At 46.2% G+C, this 13,211-nt stretch overlaps 1 protein-coding gene across 1 annotated transcript in view; it reads left to right on the forward strand.

The window, feature by feature from the left end:
- AGBL4 (AGBL carboxypeptidase 4) overlaps positions 1–13,211 on the forward strand; it is a 1,510,278-nt gene that overhangs the window by 1,408,733 nt on the left and 88,334 nt on the right. The window contains exon 9 of the mRNA XM_088022849.1: positions 8,878–8,989. Coding sequence (XP_087878975.1) covers positions 8,878–8,989 — 112 coding nt within the window. The remainder of the gene's footprint in view (positions 1–8,877; positions 8,990–13,211) is intronic.

Raw genomic sequence — 13,211 nt, forward strand, 5'->3', positions numbered from 1 at the left:
TTACATATTATTTCCACTGAAGATGGAACTCATCATATGCCTGCTCCCACTCCCCCCGCTACTCCCACCAGTTTAGAAGAAGGTAGAGGGATCAGAAAAGTAGGGGTCGAAATTAGCTTGATTATTGGTAAAAGCAGGATTTGGGAGGCATGCTTTATCTCTGTGGCTAAAATTGGCCTCCTTCTACTTCACCCCAAAGTTCAACTTTGCCACCAGCCCCAAGCCAAGAAGGAAGTGAGTTGCCTCTCAGAAGGCACAGCACATGACGGGAGGAGGCCAGAATGGACCCTCCCAGGGGGGTCACAGATCTCAGCAAGTCATGCCTGGAGGGGCTGGGCCAACAGGCTCTGCCCCTTTTCTTAAGTGGACCAATCAGAACAGTTTCACCGCCTCCCTCTGGGAAGAGGAAACAAGGGGATCGAGAGGAAGAGCCATTCTCTTATTGCTGGACAGTAAGAGTCCCTGTTGGGGTTGAAATGGGAGCTTCCTCCTAACAACCCCATGAACCTGTGCTGTAGGTTCTTGTATTATCCTCATATTACAGACAAGGAACTTGATGCACACAGAATGGTTAAATAACTTGCCCAAGGTCCTGTGATAGTAGGAAATCCAGGAGTCAAAACCAGGGAGCTGCCTTGGAGCCCCAGTGCCTAGCCTCAGCCTTGCCACCTGAGCCTTGGGGAATGGCAAGTGGTCTGACATGGCCGTTGTGCATGGTCAGAGCTAGAAACCGCAGTGTAGGTTCACGCACTGCACAAAGGCACCAGCTAAGAAGGCAGGTGGAGGCTGGCATGCAGCCCAGGCCTGATCAGCCTTGGGACTTGGAGGGATTACGTCAGCCCACAGGAGGGGACACCTTTTTGCAATTAGTTCATAGGATGTAACATGTATGAGCCTTGTGTGGTATACAGATTAGGGACATGGTTGAAGAAGCTGGAGGAATAAGTGGGGACCAGTTTGTGGAAGACCCTGACTGTCCTACCAAGATCAAACTGTAACACCAGTTAACATATGTGTAGCCGTGATCTCAAACTAGGCAGTGTCTCCCCAACATTTTCCATGACTGATCTCATTTAATCCTTAAAACAACCCTCTGAGGTAAGCAAGATCCACATTGCCCAGATGAGGGCTGAGGTACAGAGAAGCCACACAGTTAAGATGGGGCCAACGCCAAGATCTTATCCAGACAGTGTGGCTCAGAGTCCACACTGCCATCTAAGTGACTTTTCAGGCTTAGACAAGGTGGGCAGGGGTCTCACTGGCTCCCAGAGCTTGTGAGGACCTAAAGGACTTTTCTTCTCTTTTGTGTTTCCTTTGCCCTTTCTCACTTAAGAAGTTGAAAAAGATGATTCCTAGACCCAAGGGCCAGTGCACTCCTTTAGAACATGTTCCCCCTTGGGCCTTGTTAAATGGTTCTTTTTTACTCCTTGTCAGTGTTGTTATTGAGGGAAAATAATCTCTTGGTCCTGGAATGAACTTCCAATGCTACTCTTACATAGCTATGTGACCTTGGCCTCCATTTCCCTGTCTCTGAGATGTGGGAATTGGGTTTTATGAAATCTTGGGTCCTTTCGGTTGGTGCTTCTCAGAATTGTCCTAAGTCACCATTTGGAAATCCCACCCTCCCACCAAGCCTGATGTTGCTGCCAGGCAGGAGACAGGATGGAAGGAGACTGAAACCCCAGAGCACATGCTCTCCGTGGGAAGGGAAAAGGCACTCCAACAAAACTTCTTGTCCACTAGCCATAAGTTCTGGGAGAAAGGACCCAGGAATTTCAAGGTTAAAGATGATCCCTTTTCTAGGCATGGTCTGAGTACTCTCTTCCCCCAACCCCACCACCTTGCCAGAAAGGCCACCATTCCAGGCCACCATTCCAGGGTCAAGATCTTGCTGACCCTTGGAGGTGGGAAGTTCTACCTCATCTTAGCTCTGCTATGGGCCTTGGGAATATCCAGGGCCTCCTCACATGTACATGCAGTACAGGCTCCTGGTCAAGGGGCCTCCTCACATGTACATGCAGTACAGGCTCCTGGTCAAGGGGCCAGGCTGGCTGTGACTGCCCCCAACCCCACATCTAGCCAGAGCAAGCGTACATCACCCACTCAGAAGGGGCACCTTTTCTAGCTTGGAGGGGGACACATTTTGTCAATTTGCATGAAGGTACTTTACATGTTAGTCCCCATTTGAAACCCAGTTTCCCCATTTATTTTTTTTAAGATTTTATTCATTTATCTGAGAGAGAGAGAGAGAGAGAGAGAACGAGCAGGGGAAGGGACAGAGGGACAAGCAGACTCCCCACATAGAGGGGAGCCTGATGCAGGGCTTGATTCCAGGACCCTGAGACCATGACCTGAGCCAAAGTCAGATGCTTAATCAACTGAGCCACCCAGGCGCCCCTCAGCTTCCCCATTTAAAACTTAAGGGTGTTGCATACAACCCTCACCTCACATGAGTCCTCTCAATTGGATGCTGACCTGACTCCCAGGACTGCTAAGAGAATAGTGATGACTAAGAACATGGGCTTTAGAGCTAGCAGAGTGGGTTCAAGTCTTGCTTCTCTCACTTGTCCTTGCTGGGCTACAGACAAATTACTTAAGCTTTCTGAGCCTCTATTTATACAGTCTAATGGAGAGCTGGCTGTATGTCTGACAGAAAACTCAATGGCAAATGAAATAGATTCAGTTTCTGCCCTCCTGGTGCTTTCAGGTCTTTGAACAAAACCCATGAATTTATCCAAGGTCACAAAACTACTCAGTGGTAGATCTGGGACTCAAACTCAAGTCCTTCTGACTTAGAACCTATGGTCTTGTCTTTTTTTCTTTTTTAGGTTTCACTTAATTTATTTCAGAGGGAGAGAGAGCACGAGCGGGAGGGGTAGAGGGAGAGTGAGAATCTCACTCACTGAGCATGGAGCCCGAAGCGGGGCTCAATCTCAAAACCCACGAATTCATGACCTGAGTGGAAACCAAGAGCCAGACGCTCAGCCGACTGAGCCACCCAGGCAGCCCACTATGTTCTTACCCATTCTCCTCTTTGCCTTTACCGCCCAGGTTGCATCCTTCTTGTGATAGCCTAAGAGGGAATGTGAGGGAAATGCTTTAAATATTTCTGGGAGTGGTGATGTGGAGCAGATGTGTTGTAATTATCCCTTATGTTTGGGACAAAGGACACTGCCCGCCATCCTCCATCTCCACCATAGTAGAGCCCACCCCACCTGCTAAGCATTTTGCAGAAGCTATTGATGACAGACTGTCTGGCATTCTGACACTGGCCAATCAATAGAGCTAGAAGGTACTTCAGGCCAAGGGCAATTGAATCCCAACTTTTAGTGGCATTAAATAAAGCAATATTTATTTTGCTTTTGGTGCAAATATACTTAATCCAATCTAGCTCATTGGTAATGCTGAAAAACTGCTGCGTTTGAGAGACAATTGCATGTGTGCCTCATACATCTCTGGCTGTCAATGCCACCCTTCCAGAAGCACACAGCCCCACAGTGCTCAGATGAGATTGATCTGAAGTCACCAAGCTGTCTCTTTCTTTATCCTTTAGAAGAGATGAAAAGGAAATCATAAGGAGGGAAATTAAAATCATTGCTCTCATTCTAACTGCCATTATTGCAACAAGGATGGGCATGATGCCCTTCACAAGATGGAGCTATTTACTTGCCATTTGAATAATGTTCTCTGGAGCCATTGTATCTCTGCCATTGTGCAGAGGAGGAAGAGACCAGTAAAGGAAGAGCAGACAGGAGTAGCTGAGGGTCTCTTTCATAGATGCCACAGCCTCAAAAAAATCACTGGAGACCATCCTGGCATTGATAAGATCTTGGTTCAAATCCCTGATCTATATCCTAGTAGTTGTCAAGTGATGTTCTAAAGTCAAATCTCTCTTGGATTTTATTTGCTCATTTATAAAATGAGGATTTTTTAAAATATTTATTTATTTGAGAGAGAGAGAGATCATGAGCAGGGGAGAGTGGCAGAGGGAGAAGCAGACTCCCCACTGAGCAGGAAGCCCAATGCAGGACTCGGATCCGAGGACCCTAGGATCATGACCTGAGCCAAGGACAGACACTTAACTGACTGACCCACCCAGGCACCCTAAAATGAGGATTAATAATACCTACCTTATCTGGCTATTGTGAAAATGTCTAACATGTAACAGGTACTTAAATACTTGTCAAAAAATGTCTTCAAGGAATTACCTAAACTTTGTTTGCACATATTCAGGGTATTTGTTCGCACATATTCAGGGTATTTGTTCATACACTTGTTCATTCACTCATTGATTCAGTAGATATAATGAACCTTCTCTGCACCTGGGTCTGTAGTAGATAAGTTGGGGGGGTGGCACAAGGTGACACAAACACAATCCCTGCCCCCATTGGGCTCGCAGTTTGGAAGAAGAAACAAAAGATAGTCAAGAGTATCTCCAATTCAAGAGAATGAAAGTATATATTATGTAGTTACCTATAAATTTGACTTCCATAAAATTGGATTTTCTAGAATGATCCTAATGTCAAATATTGTGTCTCATTGTTACCATAAAGAGTTCCATTCATGTCAGAACATGGGTCCTGACTTTGAGCTCAAACAGAGATTTCATCTCAAAAATAAATAACAGAATAGAAGAGCACCAAGGAGACAGAGACCCAGAGCAGAGACCCGGGATTTCATACTCAATGACTCCAAACTGGCAATCATAGTATGAGAACCTGGCATCTGGAGGTCACCTTGTCTATTTCTCTGTCTTTAGGCAGATGATTTGGGTCCTGAAACCACTAACAAGAAAATGCATCAGCCCTGCCTTCCTGGTGCTTCTAGCCTAATTAGGGACACAAACATAATACACTAGTGGCCTGTTAAAAATATGTGTAACTTCCAACAATTCTCACTTCGCTGAACTTTGCACACCCCTGCCTGCTCTCTGAGGCCTTGACTTTGGCAAATTCCCATCCCTTCTTCAAAGTTCAGAGCAACTTGAGAACTCCTAGAGGCAAAGATTGGGTCTCATGAAAATATCAAACGTTGAAAAATGCATGCAATTAACATTAAGATACTAGTAACTCTTAACTTTTTGGTGTTTCTTTTTAAAACTGTCAATCCTTTCCCTAGAATATCGGTATTTTAACTTTATCGGAAATGTGTGCTTCCTCCAAGTCCCTAACTTTGGGGATAAATCCCAATTAGTGATGCTTTAAAATCGTATAATGATATTTATAGCAGCATTATTCACAATAGCCAAGATATGGAAGCAGCTCGCACGTCCACTGATGGATAGATGGATAAAGAAGATGTGGTGTATATTTATACAATGGAATATTACTCAGCCATTAAAAAGAATGAAATCTTGCCATTTGCAACAACATGGATGGAGTTAGAGAGTATAATGCCAAGTGAAATAAGTCAGTTGGAGAAAGACAAATACCATATGACATCACTTATATGTAGAATTTAAGAAACAAAACAAACAAGCAAAGGGGAAAAAGAGAGAGAGACAAACCAAGAAACAGACTCTTATCTATAGAGAACAAGAGGGCAGGCAGGTGGGGGGAAGGGGACTAAGGAGGGCACTTGTCATGAGGAGCACCGGGTGATATATGGAAGTGTTGAATCACTATGTTGTACACCTGACACTAATACGTTAACTAACTGGAATTAGAATAGAAACTTAAAAAGTAAAAAAACAAAGAACACCCAACAACGTATAATGAGTGAGCTGGCAGAGACCATCCTGAGTGAAGTATAACCCTCTCGTTTTACAAAGAAGAGCATGGAGCCCAGGGAGGGGAAGTGACTGTCTCAAGATGATATAGACGTTAGAGGCCTGTCCCCTGGTCCCTAGCCAGGCAGGGCTCCTGCATCTTTACTAAGGTTTTTCTTTAGTAAATACCCACCTACTGATAGACTGTTACCATTAGAAGTGTTCTCTAAAAAATCAGCTCAAAAAGTACCCAGCATAGGTGCTACTCACTGAAGAGTCTCACCAATGTTTTAGCTTCTAAGGAACGCCAGGATTCTTTGAGGATTGAGTGGCCTTTGAGTCACCAGCCACACTATTTTCAACAACAGGCTGGATCAAGGTGTTGACCTTTCAGGATCTTTCTCTTAAGTTTTGAATCTCACTTTTTTGAATGAAAGAGACTTCGTGGAAGCAGAATGGCCAAACGGGAAGACCAGGGCCCCAGGGCCAATTCACCTGGATTGTAGTCTGGGCCCTAAGGAGTACCAGGTAGGTGACCTTGAAGGAATGGCTTACCTTCTCTGGCCTTCAGTGCTCCCACTTGAAAAATGGAATCCACCTGTGTGCCTAGATGGTTGTAAGAACTATATCATATGAGATTGGAATGGAAAATTCTTGGGAAAGAATGAAATATTCAATCAACAACTAATTCCTCAATGTCTACCATAGTCCAGACTCTTTGTCAAGCACAAGAATACAAACATGAATAAGACATCATCCACACCCTTGAGGAATTCATGGTTCAGTGGGGAAGACAGACTCAATAATTACTATATCTTGTTCTGTAGTCACTCTGATGGGCAGGGTGGGGGCAGGGGGAGCAGTGGATGCCGTGGGAGCAGAGGGAAAGCACCTATCCCACATTTGCAGAGAGTAAGTCAGCAAGCCTTCCTGGAGGAGGTGATATTTAGATTTAGACAATTTCAACAATACCACAATCCCCACCACTGCCACTGTCATCACTGGCTGCCATTTACTCAATATTCATTCTGTTCTGAGGATTCTGCTGGGCCATTAGTAGTTCATGTTCACAATACAGAAAGTCAAGGTTGTTATCCTCATTATACATATGATAAAACAGAAGCCCAGAGGGTTTTGGTTTTTTTTAAAGATTTTGTTTATTTATTTGACAGAGAGAGACACACAGAGAGAGAGAACACAAGCAGAGGGAGTGGGAGAGGGAGAAGCAGGCTCCCCATGGAGCAATGAGCCTGATGCGGGCCTCGATCCCAGGACCCCGGGACCATGACCTGAGCCGAAGGCAGATGCTTAATGACTGAGCCACCCAGGTGCCCCCAAAGGAGTTTTTAAAAAAAGAAATTTAAAAAGGTCACCAATCAAAACTTAAACCTAACTGTGACTTCCAAAGCTCCTGGTCTTCACAACATAGCCTTATGATTCTGTGTGACTCTATGAGGCAAAGATGAGACTAGTGCAGGAAGTCACTGGGAAGACAAATTTCAGCTAAAGAGAAGGAAGAGTTTTCTAGCAGAGCTGTCCAAGAATGAGATAAGCTGCCTGGGGAGGTGGTGAGTACCAGATCATAGAAGTATGATGGAGCAAGCTGGTGACTTGGCTAAGGCATTGCTTAGGGCATTCTTAATTGAAGGTGGAGGAGAGGTAGGTAAGCTAACCATCTCTAAAGTTACGGTCATTGTGATTAAGTCCTGTTGTTAACAATAGCGTTCCATTCCAAATTTTTAGATGCTCAGTAGAAGCTCAAAGAGCTCTGTGGGCATAGCACCCAGACCAATGGTTCCATCTGCATGGTGACCAGCCACTGGGGTTTAATATAAATTAGCCTACAGAGCTATATGGTTAGTGATGCTTTCTGTTAAAGAAACAAGGACTAACTCCAGCCACTGAAGCAAAAAGGGAATTTATAGGAAAGGCCATATTTGGAAAACAAACAATTAACAGAATAGCTATGGAGGGCAAATTGGCTGTTGGCAGGGATAACTACCCCTGCTCAATGGTAGCACGGCTGTACACCTGACTCCCAACCTCATATCACCTAGTCCAACTTTAAGGCCTGGAGGGAAGTGACTATTGCCTGAGTCTGGTTTTCTGTTGCTGTGGCTGGCAGATCACAAAGAGGGAGCATCTGGCCCATCTGTCTTCTGTGGTGAGAGAAAAGGCACCCCCATAGTCTCATCATCTGTAATGATGGAGGAGTAAACTCTCCCCAACACTGTCCCCTCTAATCACAGGGTTAGATGTTGGGCATTCTCCAAAGAAAATGGGTAAATGCCTACTACATTAGGAGGGATCAGACAGTGGTTATGAACTCTGATCTGCCTGACTCCCAGACTAGAGGAAAAGATAAGAGGGCAGGATGCACCTAGTGTGTTGGAGGAACAATGAGGAGTCCAGCATCTGGCACAGAAGAAGCGAGAGGGATGGTGGTAGGAGCTGAGGTCAGAGAAGTTAGCAGGGAAGGACCACATGGGGACTTGTAGCTTGTAAGGGGTTTTACTCTGCATCTAACAGGGACTATGTGAGCATAAAAAGGACATCATCTGACTTGTGTTTTAGAGGATCACCCTGGATGCTATGTGGAAAATGGGGGTGGGGAAGAAGATGGGATGAGAGGTGGGCTGGGAGGATACCAGGGTGGAAATAAACCAGGTAAGAGACTGTTAAAATACTCAGGACCTTCATCTGAGCTCAAGGTGATATCAGTGGAGCTGATAAAAGGGTGCTGGGTTCTGAATACATTTTGAAGGTAGAGACAATGGATTAGCTGTGGGTGCGAGACAGAGAGGAATAATATGGACACCAGTGGCTTCAGCCTGAGCACTTTTTTCTACTGCCCTGTATGAGAGATATACATGTGTATGTGGTCTCAGAGCATGGATACTGAAGTCAGACTCCTCCACAGAAACATTTGAACCTCTCTGTGATTCAACTTCTTCTTATATAAAATAGGAATTGTAATAGTAGTGACTTCATAGGGTTTTGTTGAAAGCATTGAGTGAATTAATATATGTAAAATGTTTAGAACTGTTTCTGGCAAAAAATAAATGCTAGGTAGGTAACACAGGGACTGCTCCCCCTCCTAGCTGTATTTTGATAAGTGACAAGTTTGGCTTGTCCTGTTCATACTGACTCTGACTCCGGGTACTACCTAGGTGCTCTCTGATGGGGTTTGACCTGAACCGTCACTGGCTGGATCCCTCTCCGTGGGCCCACCCTACCCTGCACGGAGTGAAACAGCTCATCATCCAGATGTACAATGACCCAGTGAGTAACCAAACCCCTTCAGCACCTGCTGGTTTTATGGCTTAATCTGGGAAAGGGCAATATTGTACTGGGAAATTCCAGTAGAAGCTACAAATTAGGAGTGCAGGGTCAAAACCAGGATGGATATATGAGGCCTGCTGGTCTTATGTTTAAATTGGATAGACCCAAATACCTTCCCCCACCTCTCACAAATATCTTGTTCAGTTGGGTTCAGGAGGTCTTGTGGGATAAAGGAAATACAGTGAAGCAGATTCACAGGATTCTTTGGCTATAAGCAAGAGAAATACAATTTGAACTAGTTTAAGCAAAATAGAGAATTTATTACGAGAGTACCAGTATATCTCATATAACTAAAGACTGTAGACTGGCCTCCTCCACCTGTAGGAGACATGGTGCCAAGTGTCACATCTGTTGGCTCCATCCCTGGAGAGTGATACACTCTCATTTTCTAGTTCCAGTTCCAAAAGACTGTGACTGGCCTAGCCTGGGGGATATGCCACCTCTGGGCAAGTCAACTCTGGCCCCATAGGCAAGGATTTGTAAGGACAGGACAGCACACTGGAACCACATGGCTGGACTTGTGGGCTGTGGTGGTCGTGGTGAACCTATTCCCAGAGAAGAGGGCCTGCTAGTCCAGAAAGAAGGGGAACAATGGTTTTCCATACTGCGTTTGCTCATAGGGGCAAGACTTTGTAAGAAATAGGAGACGACATGGGGGTTCCATAGGTTAGAGAAAGGAAGCAGACCACTATCATTCTATCATCCCTAAAGAGCCATCAGGGAGGACAGGACAGACATCTCCTGGGTGGAGGCCAAAGGAGGAGGTAAGGTCTATAGAGAAACAGAACTTTTTAACAATTAGCTCTGCCTAAAATGGAGTGGATGTAGGAGCTATGAACTTTGCCTTACTAAAAGTGTTCACCTTCAAGCTAAATGACACTATCAAAATGGTGCATAGAGGAGATTCTATTGTTTGGAAGACACTGGAGTGAGATGACATCGGAGTCTCTTCTAACTTTTATGACTGTTATTTCATGGCCCCTTGACTGCCATAGCCCCGACATTTTTTCTGATCTAGCTGATAATTCACTAAACTATTGGTTGAACCGGATTGGATTGAACATGGCAAATCCTGTTATGCCAACTGTAATACGGTTTATAGACAGAAAACAGTTATTCATAGAGAGGACAATGAGGCATGATTAAACAAAAAAAAGACACAGGATAGGAGAAGTGATAGAGTGGGAGTCCCTGAAAAAAAAGGGGTGTTTTGGATGAATCCCTGAGGACAGAACTGGGGGGTGAGGCATGGAGGAGGACCCAAGGGGAAGGGTTAGGTTTTCTAAAGAGAAGAGGCTTCAGCCTGCCATTGCTATCATCACTGAGGAGTCATTGATTCGCTCACAAACAACTGGGCACTCCTCCATGCTACAGAAACAAAGATCAGCCAAGACTGAGGGACAGAGAGATTTAGACACTTTTTGTGCCATGAATAGGTTGCTCATCAGCTGGTTGGATTTTAGTAAACACACTTGGATGCTGAGCTTGTTGCCTAAACTGTATTCTTCCTGAAAGTCCACTCCTTTAAGACCCGAGCACACGGAGCACTAACATGGGAGTCAAGCTGACCACGGGAGTCAAGGATCTCAGCTCCCTCCATCTCTTCTCTCTTCTCCACTCCCCCTCTCCTTGCCCAGGCTTTTACTCCAGTCCTGCCTTCCTTCTTTCCACAAGTATTTATCAAGTAGTTTCTATATACTAGGCATTGAGATTTTTTTCCTACTAGTGAACAAAACCCTAACCCTTGCAATTTGTGGGGGAATAGACATTGAATAAGTAAATACTGATAAATATAGATTTACAAATTGTGTGTAGAGTTACGGGGGGCGGGGGGGCAAGGAAGCACACAAACTGTGACCTGTGGGTAGGGTGGTTGTAAGTTTTGGCTTGCCTCGGGCAGTTCCCATTTATACCGGTTGTCCTAGAGTGTTTATTAATAGTGCCCCCTTTCACTCTTAGAAGTGTCCCAGTTTAGATGATAAATTATTCCGTAGCTCTACTTAAAAGCTATAGGAAAGCACCTAGCACAGTACCTGGCATGTAGCAGATCCTCAACAAACATTATTGGGATTGGATTCAAAGTCACATTTGACTGTAAGAGTCACTGTGTCCAGTTGCAGACACTACAGTACCCAAGGGCATCTGCCCTAATATCCTGACATGCCTCCTCCCCCTGACCTCTGCTGCTGTGTACGTCGTCACAGTCACTCAAGCCAGAGCTACGTGAACTGCCAGGACAGCCTCTGGCCTCGTTTCTAAAGGCTCACAGCCTCACTCCATCCCAGTGGCCTTCTGCTTGACAGAGTCAGCAAGCAGAGAATCAGCAGACCCTCACTGGTGGACAGGGACTATGTCCTTGAGCATTGTTGTTCCTCACCGAACTCCTTCGGGTTCTGTGCTGGATGCTGGGAGTCATCAGGGCTGCTGTCCACCCCTAAGGAGGTCACAGCCTGGTGGAGACAGGCTTTTACAGGCAGTTATCCCTGGTGCATTTGTGGAGGAAGGCACAGGGGCTCTGGGAGCCCATAGAAGGGACCCAGCCCAGGATGCCATACCTGAGCTGATGCATGAAAGATTCCCAGGGCAGGGAGGGCTTTCCAGGCAGAGGAGACCTCTGTGCACCTGCCTTGAGAGGGAGGCACCCTCAGGAGACTGCCAAGTCATTCAGTGTGGCGGTACTGGGGGCAGACAGAGGGGCAGAGGGGGTTATGATACAGGGTGAAATTTGGACTTTATTCTCAGGGCAATGGGGAGCATGGAAGGATTTTAAGCCCGGAAGTGACAGGATCAGGTTTGCATTTCAGGAAGATCCCTCTGGTTCCTGTAAGGGGGTGGATTTGGAGGGTGCCCGGCTAGAGGCTGGAGACCAGTAGAGCCTGCTGCTGTAGGGTTGGAGAGGCATTATGGAGAGAGATATGGGCAGCTTAGTGACTGGCTGATGGGACAGGAGGGAGTTTTGAATGACACCCATGGTTTGGTCTGGACAGCGGAGTAGATGTGGTTGCCCTTCCTGAGATGGGAAATCAGGAGCCTGGGAACAAGCTTAGACATGCTGACTTTGAAGGTGAGCAAAAGTGATATGTCCAACCTGCACTGTGAGTGCCGGGCATGAGCCCTTCTGTGTTCTCACCTGGCAACAGGAGCCTGCTGTCCTGTGTTAATGATGGCATTTACTTCAAAGGCTGCTTTCTAGAACCTTTGCTCACTAAACCTTGCCACCTCTCTGGGCCTTGGAAACAGAATGATGATCTTGACCAGGGACTGTTCTACCCAGAGGACTACACTGGATCTTAGATATAAAGTGTTTTATGCCCCACTCCTGGGACAGCTCCCTGTGGACAGAGTGGCCTTTGTTTACCAGTTGTGATGGACTGTCCCTAGGCAGGGTCTGGCTGATGCATCTCAGAGTCCCCTGTGCCCAGCAGGGACCTGGCTTTGAGCAGGTGCTCAGAATAAAGGCTAAGCAAATGATGACGTAAACCAAAGCCTCTGTGAGTTGGTTTTAATGAGATTTCCCTGATGAAGAGGAGCAACCAGACCACATACTTCTCCCCAATTTCAGCTTTCCCTCAGAGTGTCCCAGATGCTGGTGCCACCATTACTGTGCCCTCTTTTACTTCAGGCTCTGGTCTGTGGACACAAACCCTCTCTTGGGTTCCCCTGCAGCCTGCTGAGATTGTCCTCCACACCCAGGGACAGAACCTGAGATGGCATCACCCACTCTGGTTCCCCTGACACAGGTTTCTGGTCATCTTCACTAATGTGCCCCATTCCTGGCCTCAGTGCCCACCCCGTTCTACCCACCATTGAGCTTAGCCTTCTCTGGCCACCAGGAGCTCCCTCAGATCCCTGGGTTCCTGACTTCCCACTATCCAAGCACGTTTTGTTCAGGAGCTGCTCTTAGACATTCCATTACCTCCAGTGGTGAAGACCAGGGAAGCTGGTTCCAACTCTGCTCCACATCCAGCCTTCTCCTTCCCATTCTGATCTTAGGGCTGAATATTCTACCTCTTCCCCAGGTAATTAGCCCCCAAAATGATAGCACCTTTCAGGTGAGAACTCACGCCCTACCCATGGGAGTTTGGCTTTATCCTGGCACACACACCATAGAGTATGATGGTGACTTCACATCACACCATCAGCCACACAACCAGAGTCACTC

The sequence above is a fragment of the Eumetopias jubatus genome, unplaced genomic scaffold (genome assembly GCF_037043125.1).
Source record: "Eumetopias jubatus isolate StellerSeaLion01/CBP00866 unplaced genomic scaffold, mEumJub1_p1.0 scaffold_4, whole genome shotgun sequence".
NCBI classification, from domain to species: Eukaryota; Metazoa; Chordata; class Mammalia; order Carnivora; family Otariidae; genus Eumetopias; species Eumetopias jubatus.